The sequence below is a fragment of the Kogia breviceps genome, chromosome 7 (assembly GCF_026419965.1).
Source record: "Kogia breviceps isolate mKogBre1 chromosome 7, mKogBre1 haplotype 1, whole genome shotgun sequence".
Lineage (NCBI taxonomy): Eukaryota > Metazoa > Chordata > Mammalia > Artiodactyla > Physeteridae > Kogia > Kogia breviceps.
This window is the reverse complement of record NC_081316.1, coordinates 100,809,170-100,835,926: the sequence shown is the minus strand read 5'-3', so window position 1 is coordinate 100,835,926 and position 26,757 is coordinate 100,809,170. Positions and strand designations below refer to the sequence as shown.

At 38.5% G+C, this 26,757-nt stretch overlaps 2 protein-coding genes across 6 annotated transcripts in view; one reads left to right on the top strand and one right to left on the bottom strand.

The window, feature by feature from the left end:
- Window positions 1-2,778: 2,778 nt before the first annotated feature.
- HOATZ (HOATZ cilia and flagella associated protein) lies at window positions 2,779-25,139 on the bottom strand. Of its 5 annotated transcripts, none has more exons than XM_059069503.2 (6): window positions 24,658-24,963; window positions 24,117-24,155; window positions 23,564-23,634; window positions 5,827-5,886; window positions 5,161-5,213; window positions 2,779-2,959 (listed from the first exon to the last, which is right to left on the bottom strand). In XM_059069503.2, exons 1-6 carry the CDS (start codon window positions 24,881-24,883, stop codon window positions 2,902-2,904), a joined length of 507 nt encoding a protein of 168 aa, XP_058925486.1. In that variant the 5' UTR covers window positions 24,884-24,963; the 3' UTR covers window positions 2,779-2,901. The 5 variants fall into 5 exon arrangements, with proteins under 5 accessions (XP_058925486.1, XP_066895583.1, XP_066895585.1 ...); XM_067039482.1 differs by having other exon boundaries at window positions 5,827-5,889; window positions 24,658-24,912; XM_067039484.1 differs by lacking the exon at window positions 5,161-5,213 and having other exon boundaries at window positions 24,658-25,139.
- The window catches only part of BTG4 (BTG anti-proliferation factor 4), a 33,145-nt gene continuing 31,043 nt past the window's right edge, over window positions 24,656-26,757 (top strand). The window contains exon 1 of the mRNA XM_059069496.2: window positions 24,656-24,826. The gene's annotated coding sequence lies outside the window, so the exon portion shown is untranslated. The remainder of the gene's footprint in view (window positions 24,827-26,757) is intronic.

Genomic DNA, 26,757 nt, shown 5'->3' with positions numbered 1-26,757 from the left:
CAGATATGTGAGCAATAATAAATGTTTTAGATCACTTTGTTATTCAGTACTGTTGCAGCAATACCTGACCATTACACTTGGTAATGCAGAGAGGTGTCACTGGGGGAACACTGGTTGCTGAGAAGGCTCATAACGCAGAATTTTTCTTGGTAAAATTGTCTTGGTCCAGGGTCCAACCCTTAGTTTGACAAGCTCAAACCCAGTCTAAGAGACTAATATATTTACCTGTTGAGAAATAGAATCATCAGGTAAACCGATGTTTGCCTTGGCCTGTTGAGCACATACTCTCCCTCTGGGCGAAAGAAGACTTCTCAGTGAGCATGGAATCAGAACAAAGGGAATTAGCTATATGGTTTGAAAGTTTAGGCTTTGATAGCCTGCTATGTTCGTCTTCACAAGAGAGGGCTATCTGTCTGGCAGTGAAAAACATCACCCTGACAGGGTAACTTTTATTCTTGATAATGTTGAGATGAGATTACTAATGTGTAACTTTCTAAATTTCCCTTCTCTAAGCCTGATTACCTTCCTTCTGTTCAAAACATTTTTTTCTCCAAATAGTGTGCTGGCAGAAACATTTCTTTTAGTGATAGAGTCCTTGAATTCTAACTAGGCAGATGTCCCTGCATCCACCCCCATTGAAGACTATTTCCCAGCCTCCCTTGCAGTTTGGTTTGTCCCTAATGATTAAGTTCTGACCAGTGGATCACTGGCTCTGCTGCTGGCACTGTGAATGGGAGCTGCATAGTACGGAGGTTACGTCCAGGACGTGCAGGTGGAGGCCAGGAGTGAAGTGCACAGTGGTCCTAAATAGAGCTGGAGCCCTGGGGCTGCGTGTACAACCCTGAGTAGGTCTGCCAGTTGGACAGAAGGGACAAAGTCTTAACCTTCTCTTTTCCAATATATACCAAAGGGAATGATCTTTGAAAGTGAGGGAGACTGGCACTGGGAGCACGTCCATGTGTATAAGACAAAGGGTTGTTGAACCTCAAGATCCTTTTTGACCCACCTCCTAGAGAAATGGAAATAAAAACAAAAATAAACAAATGGGATCTAATGAAACTTCAAAGCTTTTGCACAGCAAAGGAAACCATAAACAAGACAAAAAGACAGCCCTCAGAATGGGAGAAAATATTTGCAAACCAATCAACGGACAAAGGATTAATCTCCAAACTACATAAACAGCTCATGCAGCTCCATATTAAAAAAAACAAACAACCCAATCCAAAAATGGGCAGAAGACCTCAATAGACATTTCTCTGAAGAAGACATGCAGATGGCCAAGAAGCACATGAAAAGCTGCTCAACATCACTAATTATTAGAGAAACGCAAATCAAAACTACAATGAGGGGCTTCCCTCGTGGCGCAGTGGTTGAGAATCTGCCTGCCAATGCAGGGGACGTGGGTTCGAGCCCTGGTCTGGGGGGATCCCACGTGCCGTGGAGCAACTAGGCCCGTGAGCCACAACTACTGAGCCTGCACATCTGGAGCCTGTGCTCCTCAACAAAGAGAGACCGCGACAGTGAGAGGCCCGCGCATCGCGAGGAAGAATGGCCCCCGCTTGCCGCAACTAGAGAAAGCCCTCGCACAGAAACGAAGACCCAACACAGCCAAAAGTAAATAAATAAATAAATATTAAGAACAAACAAACAAACTACAATGAGGTATCACCTCACATCAGTTAGAATGGGCATCATCAGAAAATCTACAAACAACAAATGTTGGAGAGGGTGTGGAGAAAAGGGAACCCTCTTGCACTGTTGGTGGGAATGTAAATTGATACACTCACTATGGAGAACAGTATGGAGGTTCCTTAAAAAACTAAAAATAGAATTACCATATGACCTAGCAATCCCACTACTGGGCATATACCCAGAGAAAACCATAATTCAAAAAGACACATGCACCCCAATGTTCATTGCAGCATTATTTAAAATAGCCAGGACATGGAAGCAACCTAAATATCCATTGACAGAAGAATGGATAAAGAAGATGTGGTACATATATACAATGGAATATTACTCAGCCATAAAAAGGAACGAAATTGCGTCATTTGTTGAGACATGGATGGATCTAGAGACTGTCATACAGAGTGAAGTAAGTCATAAAGAGAAAAACAAATATCGTATATTAACACATATATGTGGAACCTAGAAAAATGGTACAGATGAACTGGTTTGCAGGGCAGAAACTGAGACACAGATGTAGAGAACAAACATATGGACACCAAGCAGGGAAAGTGGAGGGGTGGTGGTGGTGGTGGTGTGCTGAATTGGGCGATTGGGATTGACATGTATACACTGATGTGTATAAAATTGATGACTAATAAGAACCTGCTGTATAAAAAAATAATAATAATAAGACAAAGGAATGTTGAGCCAGCTAGTCACAGAACTAGAAGCAATTCACTTCTGACTGACTTTAGACATGTTCCAGAAACTGAATAAACCAAATTTTGGGAAATGGATTTTTTTTTTTTTCTGCAAGAAGACTTTAAAGTTTTCAGGACTGACCTTTCACCTCTATTTCCTTATTAATTGTTTTTACTGGTGGTCTACAAGTTGAAGCACATAAAGCCCCTGTTTCTTGTTTATCTGATATTCATAACATAGATAAAATATAGAAATTTTAGAAATACCCTTCAAATGAAAACAAGATAAATAGGAGTTTGTGAATGTATAAGATGAGAGAGACGATTACTGTGTGGTGGTACCAAATACAGTGATATTCACTAAGTAAAATAGACACAAGTATTCAATAACTGGTAAAATTCCTAGAAGTGTTGCATATTCAACTTTTATTTCTTTGTCTAATTTAACTGATTCCAATGATCCTGATGTAAGAGCAGCTTGTTTCAAAAGTGAAGATCTAAGTGAGCCATCCTCTCCCATGTGTCAATCAAATTAGTCCAAGGCTTTGACTTCTTCTTGGTCTTCTTTATCTGACTCTGAAATCACTTTCCTGTTGGCAGTAACATGAATCAGTTCCAATACACAGAACTCTGTAGTTGTGAACACAGCGTGGCATGAAAAAAACTTGTGAAAGTTTCTCCAATAAAGATTTACTGTCTTGCATTCTGACTATGCATTAGATTTTGCAATCAAGTGTAAACTTCTGTGTGGGAGGAGTGGTCATTCCACTGTGAAGTGTGACTTGAAGCGAACGGGAGCAGACTTCCTAAACTTAAATATATTGTGCTCACCTGAGTCAAACTTCTGAGATTTCATCATTGGTGATTGATTTCTTTGGATAACCCATTGTTCTTTCTTGTCAGCCCTCTTTTACAAGCAAATATTGGATAAAAAAAACATAGTGCCACTGAAACTTTACTATGTACACACTTTCTAGTCCTTTCTTTCTGACAGAAGGGGACCTGGAGTATCCTAAGATCTGACGAAGGAGTGATGGTAAGGGCATATCTGTATACGTGGGGAAGGTTTGGGTAGACAGGAAAGGATGGAGGAAGGAAAAAGAGGGCAAAATTAAAATAAAATTGTGTTTAAGCTATTTCACAAATTTTAAAATGTTTACAAATTACTGTACAGTATAGAAACACCACTTTCTAAATTAGCTAATGCTGAACTACATGACATTTTTTAGCTAAAATTTTTTGTTACAGGGAATTCCCTGGTGGTCCAGTGGTTAGGACTTGCTTGGCGCCTTTGCCGTCGGGCCCAGGTTCAATCCCTGTTGGGGAACTAAGATCCTGGAAGCCACTTGGTATGGCCAAAAAAAAAAATTTGGGGGGGGGTTACAAATATTTTCTGAATTCCTACATGGAGGCAGTGTGCTACGCACTTTGGGTGACCCAGTTTCTCACGGAACTTACAATATAGTCATAGACGAGTAAAAAATATGTGAAAAGTTAGACGACAACTTAAGAGATAATAAGAGTTGAATAATTATAAAATATGGCCACAAAGTAGTGCATGACTAACTGCCAAAAGAATGGTGCAGACAGTAACTGTGTAAGAAGCTCAGGGGAAGAAGATGTCACAGTGAAATGGAATGGAATTCAAGGCTTCAGGACAGAGGAGGGAGGCCAACCTGGTATACAAAAGGAATTAGGTAAGCACTTAAATCATTAAGGGAATTATCTGTTCAAGTTGTGAAATAATATTTTACTCTTAGGTGAATCTACATGGATAGTAACAGGACTGTTCTGATCATTCCTATAAAAATAGGCACAGAAATCTAAGGTACCCAGACAGATCTGTTGATACAATTCAAGTAGCAATCTTCATTATTTGAATGAGATAAGTGAACTTTTGACTGGGCTAGTTTTGCTTCACCCTTAGAAGCTAAGTCAAATCATCTAGCTGAAAAGCAAGAAGTTAAGTTGTTGAACATTGTGTAGACAATATAGCCAGGTGATTAAGTGATCTTTCCATTTTTTCAGAAGTTTTAAATATCAGCATAGACATATTAATTTTTCATTAATAACATCTGATAACATTCAAGGAAGTCGGCCTCAATACCAATGAGGTAAGAATAAAAATTCTATTACATTTTGTTTTTCCCTGAATGTAGTATGCAAATAAATATTTGTCAAATTAATGTCGAGTTAGCCACATTGGGTTTCAATCAGAATACAAAAATGAAGACATTTACGTTTTTTATTAGGGATTCTTTTGTGATTAACCAGTGATAGCTGGTTTCCTTTAAACTCTTCTGGACCATGTGCCTGGTGCTGCTCTAACATTATTCCGGGGATAAGGCTATTAACCCGTCACTGTGAAGCTAGAGCCCTTGCTACATGAACTTAGATTTAGCAAGCTTAGGTATGCCTTTTGGTGGTATCAGAGTTGATAATCTAGAAGACCTGCTGATCTGCAGGTCTGATGGAAGGGCTAGGTGTGGGTAGGGGATAGGAGTGCTGAAGGGGAGAGATGGCAGGTGAACACAATCACCCAGGATGAGAAAGGAGGGGAAGAGAATGTGTACAGACTCAAGGTTGATCTACTCTCCTGTTTGCGCCAGTTTATACTTGCATGTTGCACAGACGTGTAAGTGGGCACAGGCTTTAATGTAGATGAGGGGAAGAAAGTTTTCTCAAGGCAAGAAATCTCTAAAACAGTGGGTGGGTTTTTAGAAGATTTGAAGGTAGGGAGCAAACTGATTTTTAAAAAAAAGAAGTACTTCTTTGACAGAAGTAAACTTACTTTGCTTTGTGTACTTTGGCTTTTGGTTTATAAGGAAGGGAAAGCAGTTCTTTCTAAAACAAAACAAAATAAAAATTAAAAAGGAAAATGTTTAGTTCTTGCACTGACTGAAATTTACTTACTTGAAAACAATCTGAGGTAAAATTATCACAGAGTTTATAATGACCAGCTTCTTAAATCTGGAGACTGTGGGGTTAGAAATGGTCCAGATTTAGGGCATTTGGGGTTCATTCAGGAGAGTGTGTTTGTACATCCAGAAGTGTATGGGGTGCTATTGCTTTTATTGTTTTTTCCTCTTCATTTAGCATTTGTTTTTGTAGTATCTAAGCAAGATCAATCATTGTAAAACAAATATTAGCAATGAAGTAGCCCATGTTAATATCCTATGGCTTTACGACATGTGACAATAAGCTCAGAGACAAGAGCACCATTTCTGTGCCAGCAGAGTTGCACACTGTGGAGATGTCTTTGGTTTATCAAGGACTGTCAGATTATCTGATGTCTATGACCTGCCCCCTCCAGCATATAAAAGGCTCTGGACCATGGGCACCTTGATTTAAGGAGTAAAGCTATAAAACCTCTCAGAATTTGCCATAGTTCACATCACCCCCCCCACCCCCGCAACCCACCCCGAGGTTTATCTGAATGCCTCACTATCAGTCTCACCGAGATCCTTTCTTCTCTTTGTTTTCTTAAGAGTTGGATAATCTCATCTCTCTTTTTAGCCTGTTTAAAGAAAAAAAAAAAAGAGCTGATGAGTCTTTTGACTCAATAATAAAGCTATGTGTCCATTGGGGGGGTAGGATTTTTTCCATTTTCCTTCTTGTATTTTGGGGCAGAATTAAACACTTTTTCCATGATAGATTTATACTTTTCATTTATAACACAATTCAGTTTTTATTCCAGAGGATGCTGCTTTACAAAATAATTTGATTTTGACTCTAAATGGAGAGAAGTTTTCTTGCCCATATAATAATAACTTTTATTGACTTTACTACATCAACCATACTAAGAACTTGATATGTTATATCATTATTTTCTTATAATAACTCAGAATTTTGACATCACTATCATCCCATTTTATATATGAGGAATGTGAAGAATACTAAGGTTAAATACCTTACTTAAGGTTTTAAGTGGCAGAACTGGATTTGATACCAGCTCTACTTGAAAACAAAGCCCAAGCTATTGGCCACCACACTAAATTGCCACTAAATGGTAGCAAGACACAAAATCAGCCAGCTCAAAGAGCATGCCACCACGTACATCCGTGGAAAAGGGCTCTTCTAAGTAGCTTACATACAGAACAGAATCTCACACTCCATTGCTCCTCTGTCGTAAGATATTGAGACATGCACATCCTCAGGTTAGCTTTCTTAAGAGTAAAAAACAAAACAAAACAAAACTCCCCCACTAATTTAGTTCAGGCACAAAGATTTATCAAGATATAGACTGTATACAAAGAGGCAAATATGGGTACAAAATTTTTTTCATAGAATACAGTTAGGTTCAGTATTGGAGATGGCGAGGCAGAAAATCGCATCTGGAGTGTTTGAGGACAAGAGGAGAAAGAAATCTGAGAATCTGACAAATCAAACTTGTAGGTTCAAATGGCCAAATAAAATGAAAGAAGCTCTGCTAAGACCAAGGCTAGAAGGAACATAGAACTGAGAATGGACACAGATTTGTCATATCTAGGTAAAAATTCTGTCATCTATCCATCCATTCAAATTTATTGAGCACTGCATTATTTTCCGAGGGCTGCAGTAACAAAGTATCATAATCTAGATGGCTTCAAACAACAGATATTTATTGTCACATGGTTCTGGAGGCTAGAAGTCCAAAACAAGGTGTCAGCAGGGCCATGCTCCCTCTGAAACCTGTAGGGGCATCCTTCCTTGCCTCTTCCTAGCTTCTGGTCATTTGCTGGCAATCTGGGGCTTTCTTTGGCTTGCAGCTGTGTAGCTCTAATCTCTGCTTTCGGTGGCATGTTGCTGTCTCCCGGTGTTCATGTGGCTGTCCTATGGGGACACCAGTCACATTGAATTAGGGGCCCACCCTACTCTAGTATTAACTTCTTTTTTTTTTTTTTTTTTGTGGTATGCGGGCCTCACTGTTGTGGCCTCTCCCATTGCGGAGCACAGGCTCCGGACACGCAGGCTCAGCGGCCATGGCTCACGGGCCCAGCCGCTCAGCGGCATGTGGGATCTTCCCAGACCGGGGCACGAACCCGTGTCCCCTGCATCGGCAGGCAGATTCTCAACCACTGCGCCACCAGGGAAGCCCCTAGTATTAACTTCTTAACTAATTTTATCCACAATGATTCTATCTCCAAATGAGGTCACTTTTCATGGTCTGGGGGTTAGGACTTCAACATATCTCTTGTTTTGGTGGGATACATTTCAATCTGTAATGAGAGCCTATGATGTAACATTACTGTGCTAGGGGCTGAACAAAATACCATTCTTGCCTGCCAGGTGATGGCAGACTTGTGGAGAAAAAGACAATAGTCTCACCTCACATATACTACAATGGGATTAGAATAGGATGAAATAAGAGAACCGAGGAGGGACTCTCAATTCAGATGAAGGTGTGTGTGTGTGTGTGTGTGTGTGTGTGTGTGTGTGTGTGTGTGTGTGTGTGTATCTGTGGGGGAAACTCAGAGAAGATATCCCAGTGGAGGTGATGTCCAAGATTAGGCCAGAAAGCGTAGTCACCAGATAACAGTACAGATGGGATGGAGAAGAAAGCTTTCGAGGCAGAGGAAACAGGGTGTGCAAAGCCCTGGAGGCTGCATATTACTAAGTAATTTCTCAGGAGGAGTCTTAAGTCCTGATGGCTGCAAGAGAAGCTGCAAAGCTCAGGCACGCTCCACCAAGACGTGGGAGGAGGAGCCGTGCTGGTGCACGAGTAATCAGCAGAGTACACTGCTGCTTTGGCTTTGCTTCATTCCGTTCAAGTCATATTAATCTTGCCTTTTAAGAGCCTACAGAGTTTTAATTTTATTTATTTTGGGACAAGATTTCTTCTTTTTTTTGAATTTAAGGTATCAGGTATCACGGATATTGAAAGAAAAATATTCAGGGTCTTTTAAAAACTAAGCTTATTTTTTTCCAGTTATACATATACATGTATCTATTCTTTTTCAAGTTCTTTTCCCATTTAGGTTATTACAGAATATTGAGCAGAGTTCCCTGTGCTATAAAATAGGTCCTTGTTGGTTATCTATTTTAAAAGTATAGTAGTGTGTATATGTCATTCCCAAACTCCCAATTTATCCTTCCCTCGCACCTTTCCCCTTTTGGTAACCATAAGTTTGTTTTCTGTGAGTCTGTTTCTGAGAAACTAAGCTAATTAAAAAATACCTGTCAATTTGCTATGGATTGAATAAAATAATGTCTATAGAAAAAGACCTGGGATATTTTCAGTGTAGATATTCAGTTAGTTTCTTTTCCAACTTTCCCATTACACATGTACTCAGTGGGAATTAAATGCTCCCATACTGTGATTACACAGCACTTTATACCCTTATTACAGCATTGATCTTACTTTCCCTGCTTTATCTCATAGTTGCTACCATGTCTCTTTCAGAGTGTTACTCATCCTTTTATCCTTCCTTAGAGCTTAACAGTGCCTTGTAAATGATACTCAATGAATTTTTGTTGAATTGATTTGTCATGATATATGAATGAACCCATTACATTGTCTAATGCACAATCATTATTAGTCTAAGCAAAAAAATAGTTTTAGAAAGTGAAATTAAACAGTGGGTAAGTTTAGTTCTTAAAATCCCCTATGAACAAAACTATATGATTATTTTCTGTGTAACTATTGGGTAGTCACAGGCAAGTGATATTGTCATAATGCTTCTAATATAAATGAAGAAATATTTAGTTATAAGACTCTAAATAATAGTAGGGTAAAAAAATCATTCATTTAATTTTTGATTTCAGGTGCTTTTTTATTATAATGGATTATATTATATTACAAAACTTAATCAGTTTTGTAATATAATATAATGCGCCAGAAACAAAGTTTTCAAATATGATTTGATTTCTGCTTCCTGGACATGTTTCCTGGGAATGCATAACAAAACTACTGTAGGCAACTGTGTCATCAGAACAAAAACAGTGCCAACTATTCTAAGAAATCTCTGCCAGGATAACTAGATACATTCAGTGGTAAGAGAAAATTCTTACAATTTACCTTATTAGTAGGGAAAAATAATTTACTTGTTAATTTCATAACGACAAAAGAATTTTCATTTCTAGCCATGGTGTTTCGGTTGTGTTCATTAATGGAATTTATAAGACATTTAAATCATTTATTAATTCTTAAAATAATAGCATAAGGGGATCAGAATTTATACTTATAATTTTTTTTCAGTTTTTGTTGTGATATAACTGACATACAACACTGTGTAAGTTCAAGGCGTACAGCGTAATGACTTGACATACATATATATTGTGAAATGATTAGTACTTGAGTTTAGTTACCATCCATCATCTTACATAACTACAAAATTTTTTTAAATTTTGATGAAAACTTTTAGGATCTACTCTCTTAGCAACTTTCAAATATACCAGTACAGTATTTTTTGTTATAGTCATAATGTTGTATATTATATCCCCAAGACTTATGTATCATAATATATTTATAATATATTTATAATATTTTAATGGTGGATACTTTTTTATATTATACATTTTAGTTATATTACTTATAGTTATATCCTACTCTCGAAAAAATAAATTACAGAATAAATAGTGATTTTAGTAAGTTAGGATATGATCATTAATACATTTAATATCTCATAGAAGGTTAATGAATTTTAGTGCCACTTCAAGGATTAAGCTGCTGAGTTTTCTATTTTTGGCTTTTCAGAGTCAAACAATTTGGGTGGCAACATAGATTAGTGGAGTCAAATACATTTGGGTCTGAACCCCAATTCTGCTGTGTGATTAATGGCAAGTAATTTTGCTGTGGCCTCTCCCGTTTCGGAGCACAGGCTCCGGACGTGCAGGCTCAGCAGCCATGGCTCCTGGGCCCAGCCGCTCCGCGGCATGTGGGATCCTGCCGGACCGGGGCACGAACTCGCGTCCCCTGCATTGGCAGGCGGACTCTCAACCACTGCGCCACCAGGGAAGCCCGGCAAGTTATATCTTAACTATTCCTCCTGGTTCCTCCTTTCCTCCTTCCAATGTACTCACTATCCCATTGGTTAGAGGTTTGTGACCTTGGGTCAATCAAAGAACCACTTCTCTGAGTATTGATTTCTCATCTATAAGGAAGGTTGTGAAAATTGGAGATAATACAAACATTGCTTAACAATGCATGGGTAATATGCAATAAATGGTAGCTATTATTATTATAGAAAAAATTTTTTTCAATGCTTTCAAATATGAAAGAGTGGGAAAAAGGAGGAAAGGATGGATTACCCACCTTCTGTGTACAGTCATGGAGGATTTTTGATGATTCAACCTCTTACCTACAGGTGAGTTAGTGAATAGAGTTGGAAGGAAGAAAGGAGAAACAAGGAGGGATATCTAAGATATTACTTGCCCTTTATGCAGGAGAAATTCCTCTACAAATTCTCTAGTGTATTATAAACTTTTTCCTCAGTTAAATTTCAGTTATAAAAAAGCTCTTAATAAGCACTAGACTCTAAAAGAAAGGTCCTTTCTTCTCAAGACCTGGTTCTCATATGAAAAATGCATTTCTTCCTTGTATTATAATTAAAAATTTTTGACTGAAACATTCATCAAAGATAGCATATGGTAGTGTTTATTTCTCTGATTACCTATCTATATTACCAAAAGAAATTTTCTCTTGACCACCACAGTATAGGAGACTAATTACTGAATTTAATCTTAAGAATATCTTAGAAGAGTATTGAACTGGTTCCAATTCAATAAGCTCTTTGCTTAGTTACCTGGCAACCATCCCGATACCTAGAGAATCTAGAAACTCTTGAAACCAGTGTGGTACAGTAGTTAAGCACATTGGCTCCATTGTCAGATGGACCCAGGTTCAAACTGTCTTTACTATATTTTAGCTGTGTGACCTTGAAAAAGTCACTTACATGTTTCTGCTTCAGCTTCCTCATCGGTAATAGGGGTAATTATAAAGCTTCTCAGACAAAGCTGCTCTGATGATTAAATAAGAATATGAGTAAAGGACTTAGAGTATATATGCTGTGTAGTTAGTTCTCAAAAATATTACTATTCTCTAGTGAGAGGAGCAGATGGTTGGAAACGGAAAAACACTTGAAGGAAATAGACTAGGAAGCACTGGGGGAAATATATTAACTCAAATAGAAATTTAAAAAATATTTATTCTTTGCATTGACTATCAATGCAATACATGCTCATGACACAACCATTAAAACATGTGAAAAAAAGCACATAAAGGAAAATAATATTTACATAAATTCATTGCTGAATCTAAAATCTTAATATAAGTTTAAGATTTTAAAACATGTAAAAGTTTTAGAAGAATCCTAAAGGACCTCTTTAGGAGAATACACAGCAGGGGGAGCTAATCCAGAGTGAAGTCTGCTTGAACAAAGTTAATTTATTTTATGGGATCATGTAGCACTTTGCAAAAAGTGGTTAAAGGGTAAAGAATAGTTAAACTATAGTGGTACCTATAAACTGATGAACTTTCTAAGATCTTATTTAATGTATGCTAAATATTTATGATGACTTCTGATTATAAGTATAAAATGAGAATTACAGTGCATTCCAATTTTAGAATATTACCTAAGCAGAACCAAAGTTCCGTGGTTTTACAGAGATTAGAGAACATTATCTGATGTTTTTCTTGAGGCTCCAGAATTTAATTTTTATCTCTATGCCAATAATTTCAAGTTAAATGCCCGATGGAATCACAAGGGAGTCTTAGTTCTTATTCTACACAGTCAATCTTCAGTAGCTTCTATTCCTGTTCTGTTACAAAATGCAGTTGAGGAAGGTTAGCATTACTATTGGCTTAAGGTAAAACTATGTCTCACATTTGGGCTTGATTCCCAAAGGCAGTATGTGCCTCTTGGCCTGTTGATTTTGACAGCAAAATGCTTCAACTGTGAATTTATTCTATGAATTTACTACCATTCCCTGTGTCTATTAATTGAAATCTGCTATGTAGATTCTACAACTTCCATATAGTAAATTTATATCTACTATAATAATAAGATACAGAACTGTTGGCCCGCAAATGATCTACCATGTACTTTAAAAGATAGCCTGACTAATCAGCGAAAAGGCTTTCTCCAGCTCTAATCTGATATTTAGGAGGCAGATCTAAAGGCAGTCATCTATGGGAGTGGAGGGAAGATGTTAGAGGATTATTAATCAGAGGGAAGAAGAATGATGACTTGCAGAAAAAAATGCATGTCTAAGCACATTTTCATACCTCCTGAAAATTGCCTGATCCTGGCTCAATTCCCAGCTTGAGAATTTTCATTTGAAAAATAGTGGCTTACTAAAATGAGAGAAACATATCAGTCATTACATAAAAGGGACTCGACAATTTTTCTTAAATGTAGGTTTTGATAAAATATGAATTTATCTGTTTTGAAGAAAAAATGTGTATTTTCTTGGTTCTGTTACATATTTTTTCTTAATTCTGTTACATATATTTTAATGGAAAACCAATAGTAATTACCTGAAGAGCATAGCTCTTATTTTTCTTAATACTCTTCTTTTAAAAAATATTTATTTATTTATTTATTTATTTATTTATGTTTAGCTGCGTCGGGTCTTCATTGCGGCATGCTGGCTTGTCTCCAGTCGTGGCGCACAGGCTCCAGAGTGTGCAGCCTCAGTAGTTGCGGGGCATGAGTTCTGTAGTTGTGGCGTATGGGCTCCACAGCGCGTGGGCTCTGTAGTTGTGGCGCACAGGCTTAGTTGCCCCGTGGCATGTGGGATCTTAGTTCCCTGACCAGGGATGGAACCTGTGTCCCCTTCATTGGAAGGTGTATTCTTAACCACTGGACCACCAGGGAAGTCCCGCATAGCTCTTATTTTAAGTCACACAAAACAAATGCATGAAAGTATAAGCATAAAGGATTTTTAAAAACTGTTTTACTTATTTATTTTTAAAATTTCCCCAGCTTGTTTTTAAATTTTTAAAATTTTTATTGGAGTATAGCTGATTTACAATGTTGTGTTAGTTTCAGGTGTACAGCAAAGTGAAAAACTACTTTAATGTTGCTTTAAATGCACTTATTTTTTAAAAAGAGCAATAAGTGAGATTTGAATTTTAATGTTGAGAACAATATGAGCATAAAATGAATTATTACACCTTTAAATTCAATAAAGTGTAGATATATTAAAGATACTTCTATATATGATTGAATTATATACTACTGATGATTCGGTCTACGATAATTACCAAGACTTGTCCTTAGCAAACAAGTAACTGCTGAGTCTTTAATATTTTCATCATGTTGATGGTTACACAGATATGATGAATGGGTGAATGGGACTGACCTCATCTTTCAGGTATGTCTCTCCTGTCCTGTCCATTAGGTTGTAAGAAGGAGAGGGTGGGGGATTCTCCATCCAGATGATCTATCTCATCTCTGGCCCATACTTCTGTAGCCCATATATTTAGCCCACAGGCCTATTTGACAGCTCGAATAGGCTTATCACTGCTTATCTCAAATGCACACTCCATGAGTCTAAAACTGAACTTCTAACCCCTTCCGCCTTCCCCCTAAACCCCCAACACCTGACTTTTATTTAACGTTCCTTGTTTCAGAGAATGGCACCATCCATCCTGTTGTGCAAGCCAGAAAACTATGAGTTACCTTTGGTACCTTGCTATGCCTCACCATCCGTATCCAATACACAACTGAAGTCCTACTTATTTTAATTCCGGAATATCTCTTAAATCTATCTGCTTTTTCCTAATCCAAGCTACCATCACCTCCCATCTGGATGATTGCAATGGCCTTCACTCTGGTTTCCCCACTTCTGCTCCAGCCACTTTTAATTCATTTTCTTGAATTTTTTCAAACAAATCCGATATTATCAACCCCCAACTTAAAACCCTTCAATGGTTTCTTATTGTTTATATACTATGGCCTAACCTTCCCATCTCCACACTGGCCATTCAGCTTTGGACACGCGCTGTGCTGTTTCTACCTTCCGGAATGCTCTCGCGATGCTCCCTCCACCCCTCCTTCTGGCCTAATTAATGCCCACTCTTCCTTTGAATCTCAGCTTAATCTTTGCAGAAATTCTCCCTGACTCTTTTGATTGGATCAATACTGCCCTGTTAAATGTTCCTCAAATATCATGTAAAATTCTTCATAAGTATCTCTCTCCTTAATTAAATTGCAAGTTTCAGATAAGGACAGTTTGTAGCTTGTTTTTTGTTGTTGTTCATCATTGTTCTCCAGTACTCAGCACAATGCCAGGTGTACAGCAAAGTGAAAAACTGCTTTAATGCTGCTTTAAAAGGCACTTCTTTAAAAAAGCAGTAAGTGAGATTTGAATTTTTTTTTTTTTTTTTTTTTTTTTTCTTGCGGTACGCGGGCCTCTCACTGCTGTGGCATCTCCTGTTGAGGAGCACAGGTTCCAGAGGCACAGGCTCAGTGGCCATGGCTCACAGGCCCAGCCGCTCCGCGGCATGTGGGATCTTCCCGGACCGGGGCACGAACCTGCATCCCCTGCATCGGCAGGCGGACTCTCAACCACTGCGCCACCAGGGAAGCCCTGAGATTTGAATTTTAATGTTCACTCAAATAAATATTTGTTGAGTGAATCTTGTACAATTTTTCCAAATCAGATTCTCCTAACTTTTGTCTTGGGGTCTTATCCCCAAGATATCCTACTGTTGATGTCTTTGCTTGGCTCTTCTTGCCTGAGCTTGACATTGTCTCTTCAGCTTTGGCCCTTTCCTTGCCTACGTCTCTTCTTTTTTTAAGGCTACAAACTTTTCAACTGCTTTGGGCAAACATTCTGTAAAGTTCAGTTTGGCCTTGTGACCCTACACTTCCATGCACGGCCTTCACCTGTATGCATTGAAACCCATACAATGTCCAATTCAACTTCACACATACAGACTAATGTCTATACCTACTCCAACATCTACATTATATCTACTGGGAACATTTATGGCCATAAACCCCAGAGAATGCAAAGGTAATATATAAAACTTTATAACCACAATTAAGAACTCTCTTCTTTCTGTTTTTACTTATTCAGTGCTCTAAAAATTTATCCTTTAAAATAAAAGTTTCAAAGTTTAGATAAAATATCTTAAATAACTTCTAAGTTTTTTCAAATAAATTACCGAATAGTGTTAAATGAAAATATGCCTTTTTCTTCCTTGAATAGTCATTTAACAGAGTTTATCTCAACAATAGAATCAATTATTGGTAAATTGATTTTGAACAGTATCTTTTGGCTTGGTAAAGAAAAAATTACTATAGTTAGGTGAATTGTCTCATATATTGATGGCTCTAAAGTAGTTTTCTGGGTATGGCAGTAGGGAATGACACAAAAGTTTAGGAATGTGATTGGAGTTTGGGGGAAAGGTACATGCTTCTAGGAATTTGCTTTTTTTTTTTTAAATTTTAAAACCAAGCCTATCTCTGTACCAAAGTTCTACTATATAGAATATTGTCTTGTCCCATGTGTTCAAGTCCTTGTCTTGTTTCTTTGTCTAGTATCCCTGACACTCTGGGACAGTGGCCTTGACTTATTTTCTACTCCTGATGCTGAATTCTGATTCCCACGTCAAGATTTCTTTTATATGCTGTTGAATCTTGGCACCATGGTCTGAAATTTCCATTCATTGTCTTTTCCTGGTATCGCCTCCTTCAGAGAACTGATAATGCTCATTGACTGTGACTTTCTTCTGTGGCCTACAGGCTGTATTTCCACTCTTGTCTGTTGCTTGCACATCCTTCTCACAAGTGACTACATGTCTGTACATTACCTCTGAGTCTGTGAGACCTCTGAGTCTGTGAGGCCTCTGAGTCTTGGTGAATCCTATTTTTGACTGTCCTCCTATTAATGAGTACCTCATATGCCATTCAGCTCAAGGAACTGGACTATCATGCAGGATTCTGGTCCAGACAAGTTAAATCATCTATTTATTCACTCATAAGCATTTATTTGGTAGGTTAGGAGATCATCTGATATTTGTCAGGTCCTGTGATTATAAAGTTGAAGAAGTCATGATCCTTTTCCTTAAGAAACTTAGAGCCAGCAGGAGAAATACCTCAACTACACCACAGTACTATACGTCAGTGATTATGACTGGGGAATACACAGGGTACTAGGGAAGCACAAAAGAAGGAGCATTTGTTATCAGCCTGGGGAGTATATAAGGATGAGGAAAGACTTGAATGTGACTATTTTTGAATTGTTTTTAAATACAAGTAGGCATTAGCTAAAGGGAGAAACGGGAGAAAAGCATTTCCAAGCGGAAGAAACTGTAGACTCAATGTCACCGAGGTGACCATGTCTCCTAGGTTCCTGCCTGTCTTTGATCACAACATTTCACCAATGGATCAATATATAGCCTCGTTTTATGTGTATTTCTCTTTATAGACACCTTATTTTAAATACCTTGTTGATTCATCAACGTTGAACTCATAGCCAACAGCACTTATAACTCATATCTGAATATCTGCTTATCTAATGCATGTATTTTCTCCATAAGTCATATCACAACCTTCTTGCAATTAAGAAAACTAGACAGTACTTCAGCACTTGGAGGCTATTTAAAACAGTGAAATCATAAAAAAAAAAGCAAAAAACGTGGCATTTAATAAACTGCAAAAAGGATACTGTTCACAGTATGAGCTGAAACAAGAAGGCAGAACATTTCCTTGTTCAACCTCAGCTAGGAACATGTGTGTTGGGCAACTCAAATTTTTCTCTGCTCTGTGAATGTCCTCCAATGACCATGAAAGTGCTACAGGTATTGATTTTGGGGTTACAAATAAACTGTTGCTAGTAAGTGAATTTGCAAATATGGAATTGTGAATAATGAGGATTGACTATATAACCAACACAGTCGCTTGGGGAATTGTAAAATCTCAGGAGCCAAATAGACAAATGGCTGTATCACCTCAGGCTCTGAGGGTATGCTTGACCACACCTATTGTGACTAAAATACCTTAGCATAGAAAGTGCTTAAGTGGTGAAGTAAATATAGATACAGAAAATTTTAAATTTTCTTATCTGGCTCCAATATAACTTATCTACATATCTTTTCATCTTGCCGTTGATAGAGGCAAAGGGAAAAGGCAGATTATGGATTTGATTTCAGGTATGTTGTATTTTCTGAGTTACCTGATCCACAGAATTACCCAGTTCTTCAATAAATTCTATTTGATTCACCCTACTGCTTATAAGGTGTTTACAAATTTGAACAATAAGGCTTCCTGTAGCTGGAATCAAATAGATAGCTCTGCCTTTATTTTTAAAAATACACCATCCTTTTTTGCTTCATTCTGTGTTCAGTAGTTTCATTTAATCATGTTTTACCAGGAGATAGATAGTATGGGTCCTTGCCTAATTGTACTGTACTGCAGGGCTTAAAATGCTTTTATTTTGTTCTTAGGGTGAATGTACACAGAAGAGAAAGTATACAGATCTTTGGAAATAAGAGGGTGTGATGCATTTGGGACATGACCCTATCCAACTCTGGGGCTGGGTCTGCCTGGGGCAATGAATTCAGCTATTTGATCTCAAATCTCATTTCTTACCCTGAGTATCTTTTTGTAGATGTTGCTAAAGAAGATTAAGAGGGGAACCTCATCTGTCAACTGAAAATGTTTCCCAAGATTGAATAACGTTTGAAAACAAAGTGGTACAATAGAGGATTTAAAAGAGTGATTCATATTTATGCAATCTTTTAATTATCATTTACTACCAAAATATTTGCTTGTTACTGTGAATGCACAGTCTGTTTTTATGATTCTTCCTCTTGAATTCTTTGACAAATTAGGAACAACAAGAATTTAAGTAAGTATCTTTTGTTGGTGAAGGAGAAATCCACCACTTCCTAATGGTATTCATTTTATGGAGGAAAAGGAACTTTGTTATTATTACATGAGGGCAGGAAAGCAAAATTAAAACAAAGCCAGGGGCTTCCCTGGTGGCGCAGTGGTTGAGAATCTGCCTGCCGATGCAGGGGCCACGGGTTCGTGCCCCGGTCCGGGAAGATCCCACATGCCGCGGAGCGGCTGGGCCCGTGAGCCACGGCCGCTGAGCCTGCGCGTCCAGAGCCTGTGCTCCGCGCAACGGGAGAGGCCACAACAGTGAGAGGCCCGCGTACCACCAAAAAAAAAAAAAAAAAAAACAAAGCCAGATAACACTGTGACTGAGAAAAATTTGGTTTGTCTGGGACGCCATTCCTGGGCAATTTGACACCAAAGAGGATTTTCTTTTATCTGAGCATCCTGGACAATGACACTGAGGGAGTTTATTGTATCTTTGGTTTGGGCTCTACAAAACTGACCTATATGGGCTTCCCTGGTGGCGCAGTGGTTGAGAATCCGCCTGCCGATGCAGGGGACACGGGTTCGTGCCCTGGTCCGGGAAGATCCCACATGCCGCGGAGCAACTAAGCCCGTGAGCCATGGCCGCTAGGCCTGCGCGTCCGGAGCCTGTGCTCCGCAACGGGAGAGGCCACAGCAGTGAGAGGCCCGCATACCGCAAAAAAAAAAAAACAAAAAAAACAAAAAAAAAACAAAAAAAAAAACTGACGTATAATAATTCTGAGGATCCCTTTGAAAGTATAAGATAATGGAGGATAATGTTAAAGTTTTCCACTTTCATGATTCGGTGTCTAAAAATACACCTTTGTGAAACTTCCTAGACTCTTTTTCTAAGAATGTTCTCATCATAGCATGATTTGCTTCTGGTTCACTGAAGCACCATATAGCAAATTGACTTTTAAGGAAGACTTACACTATGGTCAGTATTGGTTGTACAGGTTGTGTGACTGAACAGATTAAAACCCCATTCCCAATAAAGAGTATATATTTATTGTCGTTCTGCAGATTGCATATTTTCCTTGTGAAAATCTTTAGTTTATATTCACTCATGTTAAAACTCTGATTCCAGATGGACATTTCTAAATACGTCATCTATATACAGGCCTTAAAGTACTGCTCTGATCTTTTCTTCCTCCTCCCAGCAAATGAATTATTTATAATTCTTTTCATAAAGAGATAATCAGCTAAAGAGCTTTCTTAAAGGTGGCAAAACTAAAAAGCAAATTAGTTTTATGATTTCAAAGAATTAGCTGATTATTCATTTCTTATAATGTTTTCAGACTACTTTAGAACTCTCAAAGGAAGAATAATGGTCCAGTAGAGTGCTATAAGGTTTCCTTTATGGACAGAGTAAGCCATTTAATCTTGACAGACTCAAATTGTTCTTGATTTTCTGCCATGGATATCCATCGCAGAAATAGTACTTGTGATTAATAGCATTTTGTCCACTAACCAAAAGCATTTATAAGGTATACCTGGAAAATATTCCAAAATGGAGGATAACATTAAAGTTTTAAAAGTTTAGCAACGGAAAAATCAGTATCAGTTGGGGAGAAAAAGCTATAAAACTACTTTTAGGAGAGACAAAATAAATTTTTAGATTTTCATTAATTTTAAGGAGAAAGTGGAAGAAAAAACCTTTAAGAGACTTGATGGGAAATATTTTCCCCTTTTTATAATGAAAATTATACCAGACATTTACTTATACAAATGTATATGTTCAAAATATGTAGAAGATTCTCAAATTGAATAGATCATTGTAAATGTTTTATTAGTTACCTAGAACCTCCCACCTCCCCATTTATGTTCTGCCATTAAGGTAAGAATTCTAGAATGGTGGTGGCAGCAATGCAGAGAGAATACTACAGACTTAGAAAAACGGCAGTATCCAAAAATAGATTCTATGTTTTAGTGATTACAGGGAGTCACATTTCCTCCTGTCATATATAGACCCACGAGGTAAAAGCAAAACCGAGATGCGAGGGGATATGCTAAATTGGTCCTAAAGCAGACTTGCAAACAGACTAGCTTTGGGGAATGTTCTTGCAAAAATTGTCAGCCTAGAAAAATTTGCCAGATGTGTATATGTACAAAAGGCTAACCAAAATGGTGTTATCACTGTATACAGCATATGTTCACTGATTAATTCAGTTATGAGTTTATTTATTCAATCAACAAATATCGATATTTACTGAGTTTCAATAGCCGGAAAAGCACGAGAGTTCAGTAAATAAGAAATGACCTCTGCCCTCATGGAGGAAAAGAGAGTTAACATTTGTTGAGAGAAAACAATGGCCCGGTGCTTTACATATCTTATACCAACTTGATGAGGGGGATACTTTTATCATTCCTCCTTCTCTACCTGAGGAAGCTGAGCCTCACAGGGGTTAAATAGGCTGCTCAAGGTCACTCATATACTAAGTGGTCGAGTCAGACTTCCAAACCCTATGGTGCCTGGAATTTAGCAGGAAGGACAGAAACATACCTATAACACAATTACCTATAACACAGATCGTGACTTGCTCTGAGAGCACAGAGAAGGGAGCTATTCATTCTGTTGTCTCTAAGTCACCTCTGGGAAAGCTTCACAGAGAAGTTGCATTTGAGCTGGGCCTTGAAGGTAAATGGGGGAGAGCATTTTAGGTAGAGACACAAAAGTAAATTGTAGGTTGAAGAAACAGCATATAGTCACTGTTTCTCACACTTGTATTCATACCACAGTTTTGAATTTTAGAATATTTGACAGCATAGCTGAACAATGCCATGGCCAGCAATCATTACAACACAATGAGTCTCACAGGCTTTGGCGTTAGGAGACAGGCTTTGAAACTAGGCTCGGCCACTTACCAGTTGTGGGAACTTTGGAAAATCATTTAAGCCTTGTTTGATTAAATGGGAATAATCATCATGAGGCTATTTTAAGGAGAATATGAGTTGATGCATATACAGTGCTTAGTTTAACATATATAGCACGTGGTATACACTCACTAAATTGGGTGTTATGAGTACGACATCACAACAGTATCTGAGGATATCTGTACGAGCCTTCAGTTGTTACACAGTTCTCTTGCTTTTTTCACCATGGCATTGTTTGACTAGAACTGTAGCATACCAAAATGATTCAGCTCTCCTACATACTCGCAAGGCACAGTTTCAGTAATATTCTTTTTCTATCCTGCTGGCTTGCTGCTTTGTTAGGCCTCTTATCTTGTACTCTCAATATAATATAATTTTCTTTATACTGCTTTGCAGGACCCACTTGACTTAATGTACAATTTGGCAGATATCACAGTATAATGTGCATGTTTAGGTTCAGAAAAAATATATTTTACCCATTTATCACTTCGGTAGCACATATGGGGAGGGATACACAGTGTGCCCAAGCCTAGTGGTGAGAACCAACTGTACAGAGTAGGCTGCATTGGGGGTAGGGTGGGGTATAGGGGAAGGAGGAAGGAGAGTGGTAGAAGCCAGTCAGATTATAGTCAGACTGGAAAAGAACTTGAATACCATGCTGGAGAGTCTGGTCTCCATCCTGCAGAAATGGAGAGCCAGGGGAAAAAGAACAAAAGTAGGTGTATGGACTGAATTGTGTCATTTCCACCCCCACTCCTGCAATTCCTATGTTGAAGCCCTAACCCTCAGTGTAACTCTATTTGGAAACAGGCCTTTAGGGAGGTAAAGTTAAATGAGGTCATTAGGGGCCCTAATACAATCGGACTGGTGTCCTTACAAGATGGGGAAGAGACACTAGAGCTTTCTCCCTCTGCCATGTGAGGACGCAGTGAGAAGGTGGCCATCTAGAAGCCCAGAATGGAGGCTTCATCAGAAACCAACTCTGGAGGCACCTTGATCTCAGACTTCCAGCCTCCAGAACTGTGAGAGGATAAAATTCTGTTAGTTAAGACACCTGGTCTGTGGTATTTTGTTATGGCAGCCCTAGCAGACTAATACAGTAAGAAAGCAGCATAATGGGATTTGGGTTTTAGGAAGATCAGCATGGAGGATATTCTTTGTTTGGTTAACTCTATACATTCTTTGAAACTCAGTTCCTTTGGGAAGATTTCTTGATTCCTTAAGCTTGACTTTGATGTCCTTCATTGTGTTCCCATAGTATTAACTGCATACATCTATCATAAAAATGTACCATAATTCCTGCCTTTGATTGGTATTCTCCTCCACCAGATTATAAACTCCTTGAGATCAGGGAACACATCTTGTCTTTGTATTCCCAGCATCTAGTACAGTACTTGGCACATGGCAGGATCTCAATAGATATCTGGAGATTAATTAAGTAATTAATAATAGAAGAACCTGAGGCAAGGAAATCAGTTCTAAGACTACCATTAGCAGAACATCTACTTGTAACTCATCATATTGTCTTAACTGTTTGACAAAAGATGAAAGAAGTTGATAATAGTTTGTCTTTAATCTTTTATTTCTAATCCCTTCCAAAAATGAAATTAAAACGTGCTGAAGAAGTCAACTTTTAATGATTTTTGTTTCACTGAAAATTAGGTTCCCTTCCCACTATTAAGTCCTGGTATAAATATATATTATCTAATATCCTCAAGAGAGAATAAAATGCTGACTATTTCTAATCACTTAATTTGTTTGGAGGAATCACCAAGAGTCCACAAAGGAAACTAATGTGATCAGCAAACTCAAATGCATTGTTCTGTAATTTATGTAGAATTCCCGATAAGTCTTTTGGACTTTGCCAATACATCTGCTAATTAAAGACATTAGGCCAGATGAATCTTCTCTCTGCTTTTATAGTACAGGAACAGTTAGAGGAATGGAATTTATCCATTAACCAAACAAAATGTTTCTATAAATCACTGTACTAATTGTTGAGTTAGAGGCTGTGCCTGCAAAAGAAAAGCAAACAAGGGATGTTGCCAAGAAGAGACATGTTCAGTTGATTTGACACCACGAATGTGTTTAATTGCAGCCTTTAGGCAAAATGGTTCTAGATGATGGACTCAGTCCTCTGATCATTTAATTTTGACCTATTAAGATAGTCAATTCTTTTCAGTTTTTCCTGTTCTTACAATATTTCTGTTCTTACAACACTGTATATGGTTTGGGGCCTTATTGGGTGGAAAGTGTGTGAATCCATCTTTCTCCACTTCCCTCTGATTTCATTGTTCTTACACATCCTTGGGCTTTTGCAGAGACTGAGAATAGCCAAAGTTTAATAGAATTTCTTAATTTTAAATTAAAATTCTAATAAAGGTTTTCCTATTGCTCAAGCTGATATACTAGAAGCAAAACATTTTTATATACATACATTAAAAAAAGAATAATTGTGATGATTTGGAAAATAATACTGAAATTTTAATGAAAATCAGATGACTTTCTGAAATACTGGCCTACCTTTTGGAGATACATTTTTTTCTCCTCAGATTCCTGAATCTTTAGGGTTTCAGCAGTGACATCTCTTCTCTCTAAAGAAAATAGAATCAAATACAATCTGAAATAATTTTATCATGATTTTACAATAATGTTGATAAAAATTAAAGTTTAAAAGGTAATACATAAAGTTGGAAGGTAAACACAAATACGTACTGTCTTGAAACTTTATGAACCAGACTCATAAATAACTGGAGACTGAATTAATTAGCTCTGGCTGCAGGGAACCTCTAATCTCTTTAGAAGAGGGGAAGCCTGAGTCCAGAGACAAGAAAAGGTCTCTAAATAGAACTTACTTGCAGTATCATAGATTACAATTTCTACATTCCTATTCAATGTGTTATAGGAATTTAGGCATTTTCCTCTGGATAAATGGGGTGGTCTCTGAGGCAGGGTCTTGGTATGCAATTCAGAAAGTTATGCCAAAGGAAGAAGTTGTATCTTTACACTTATTACCTATTTTTTTTTAAGAGTCTAAGGAATCAGGATATTGAAAGGCATAAAACTTGGTACTTACTGCTATTCTCAAGGAAAAAAGGCTGGAAGTAACTCTTCTCTAAAAAATACAAAAGAGAAGTGTCATTGGAAAAGCCACAGCATAAAAGGTATTTAATTTTTCTAAACCTGTAAAAATTGCATAACAGTTTCCCATCTTAGGCCTTAAAGGTCAGGGAACTTGGTTCCTAATGTTGACTCTGCCTCCAACCTTCTCTAGGGCTTTCACTTTTGAACTCTATTATGTAAAAAACCATCCTTCATATCTTTTCAGCCAACATATAACATTTTCCCAGATTATTCTATACCGTTTAGACAAATAGATGTCATAACCAAGGGATATTTTCAGATGGACTTTTAGATATAACAAAGATACTACCGATCATTTTGGGGTGGAAGGATTGCTGGGAAGATTTTAGAACTGTTTGTACAGGGTTTTAGACATCTGAATGAAAGATTCTTATTTTAGAATTAGGTTCGGCAGTTTCTCCTGGGAGGGGCTCTGGTGTCTGCCCCGTGGTTAGGGAGGAGGCAGAAATCGCTGACAGGAGGCAGCTACTCACCAAGCGCACTGCTCCTCGAGGGCCGCGCCACCCGCAGACGCTGACTGCTACCTCTGGACAGCACCAACTGAGATTCCTTAGGGGGATACATTGACGCCCCGATCCAGAACTGCTTAGCCAAGTTGGCATCGCGATCCGAAGAGCCGGTGAATACCAGTAATCCCTGCGGGTGAGTTTCACACGACTCCCTTCGGCTGCTAAAACCGTTGCTGGGCCTCGTTTCCATGGCAACTCAGGATACTTCTCCAAGCTCCCTTGCCCTTCTCCCAGCCCCCCCTGCCCCCTCCCCCGCCTCCGCCGGAAACCCGCTAAGTTGGCCACAACCACGGCCGGAAGCCCTTAGTTTCCTCGATAGAAGCTGGGGTCTAGCGCGTGCGCTTGTGCGCCACCTGAATCCCACTTCTGCGGTGATCGCAGACTTCGGGATCAGTCCAAGCCTTGGAGTCGAGATAGGAGAGTCAAAACATCAACTTTGAGGCGTCTTGTCCTGTTGGAGCCAGTGGGGGAGGACTTCATCTCTCTTTTATTCTGAGTTAGCCTCCTACCCACCACCTCCACCTCCCCTCACCCCCGCGACCAGCGTCCTTTCCCCCCAGCTATATCTAAATAAAGCTTCCCTTAGCTCCACCGTCCCAATCCTCTTTCCACACCAGACTGCTGTAGCTCAGCACCCTCTATGGGGAAGTTCTGGGCCTGCAGCGGTTGGTGAATTCAATAAGGCAGCTAACAACCTAGACTATGGAAGCTAGAGGTGTGAACTGGGCTGATAGGCACCCCTGTATTAATGTTTTATACACTTTCCCCCCTGCATCCTTTAAGACCAATCTTATGGAAAGAAAGTCGATTTAGATTGTAACATCAGTCCCACTAAAAGCTGCTTAGACTGCAACAGTTATAAGTACATCGGATGAGTGGACCCAGTCCCTTCATGAAAAACACTATAAAAATTTTGGTTAATGAATTCTTATAAAAATATTAATAAGTGTATGTGCATAGCTTTCCCGGGAGATCTGGTTAATCTAGGAACAATTTAACCATTTCAGCGATAGGGAAGTTGTAATTACTGTGGCAGGAATTGAAATGGACATCAGAAAACCAATTTAGGAAAGGAAATGGACACATTGGTAATAACCACAATTTAGTTTCCTTATGGCCTTATGGTTTCCATAGTGACCTTATGGCACTTTATGCTTTCAAGATATTAATACAGTCTCACAGAAAGATAGCTCAAAAATTGATAAATTACAAATCTATACAATGACAGTCAGCTAAGTAGAAAAATCCTATTCCCCAACATATCCGAAAATTTTTTGGTTCAGAGCCTGAAGCAATATTGAAAAATTGTATATAAAGATATACATATAATACATATGTTGTATATTTAGCAGCCAAAATGTGGATATCTCTCTTGGCTGACCTATTGAAAAATAGGCAATGGGTAATGTTAGCAAATTCCAATCCCCCAAATCCCCACCACCCCCAGAACATTGATATGCACAGGCAGCTCATTTAGATGAATTCCCAAATCTTTTTACCTGGCCGTGTGGTTAGTGATTGGTACTATTAGCAATCAGCTAACTACACTGCCTAGTAACTAGACTCACAGAAAAAAGAAAAGGCTTTCATCATAAACTGCGTCTCAGGTTGGTGCCCCATACGTTGTGACAGGCAAATCATTGTTTCAGTTGTAGCTCACTTTACTTGGCGGGTTGGTGAATACCCTACTAAATAATGAAAAATAGGCACAATGAATCACAACAAACAGCATTAAGCGTTACTTAGAGGGCTCCACCCAGCAGTTTAAATGTCTTAAAGCCATTCAACACCACGGATTTCGCTTTGCTTACATGGTATTGTACAATCTTACTTTTACTCCTAGAGGTTGCTAACAGTTTAACCATATCTAGAAGCAGCAGCTCGCAGGAGTCTGCAGGGGTTACTAGCATGTTGACAACGTGCTCCGTCAGCAGCGCTAAACGCTGACGCATCAAATCTCGAAGCTCAGCGGGCTCTTCTCAAACGCTTGGGGTCGGCGGTTTGCCGCCGAGGGTGGCGTCTTCCTCCTGGCGGGGCGGCGGGTGATGCTGTGTCTTGTTTTGA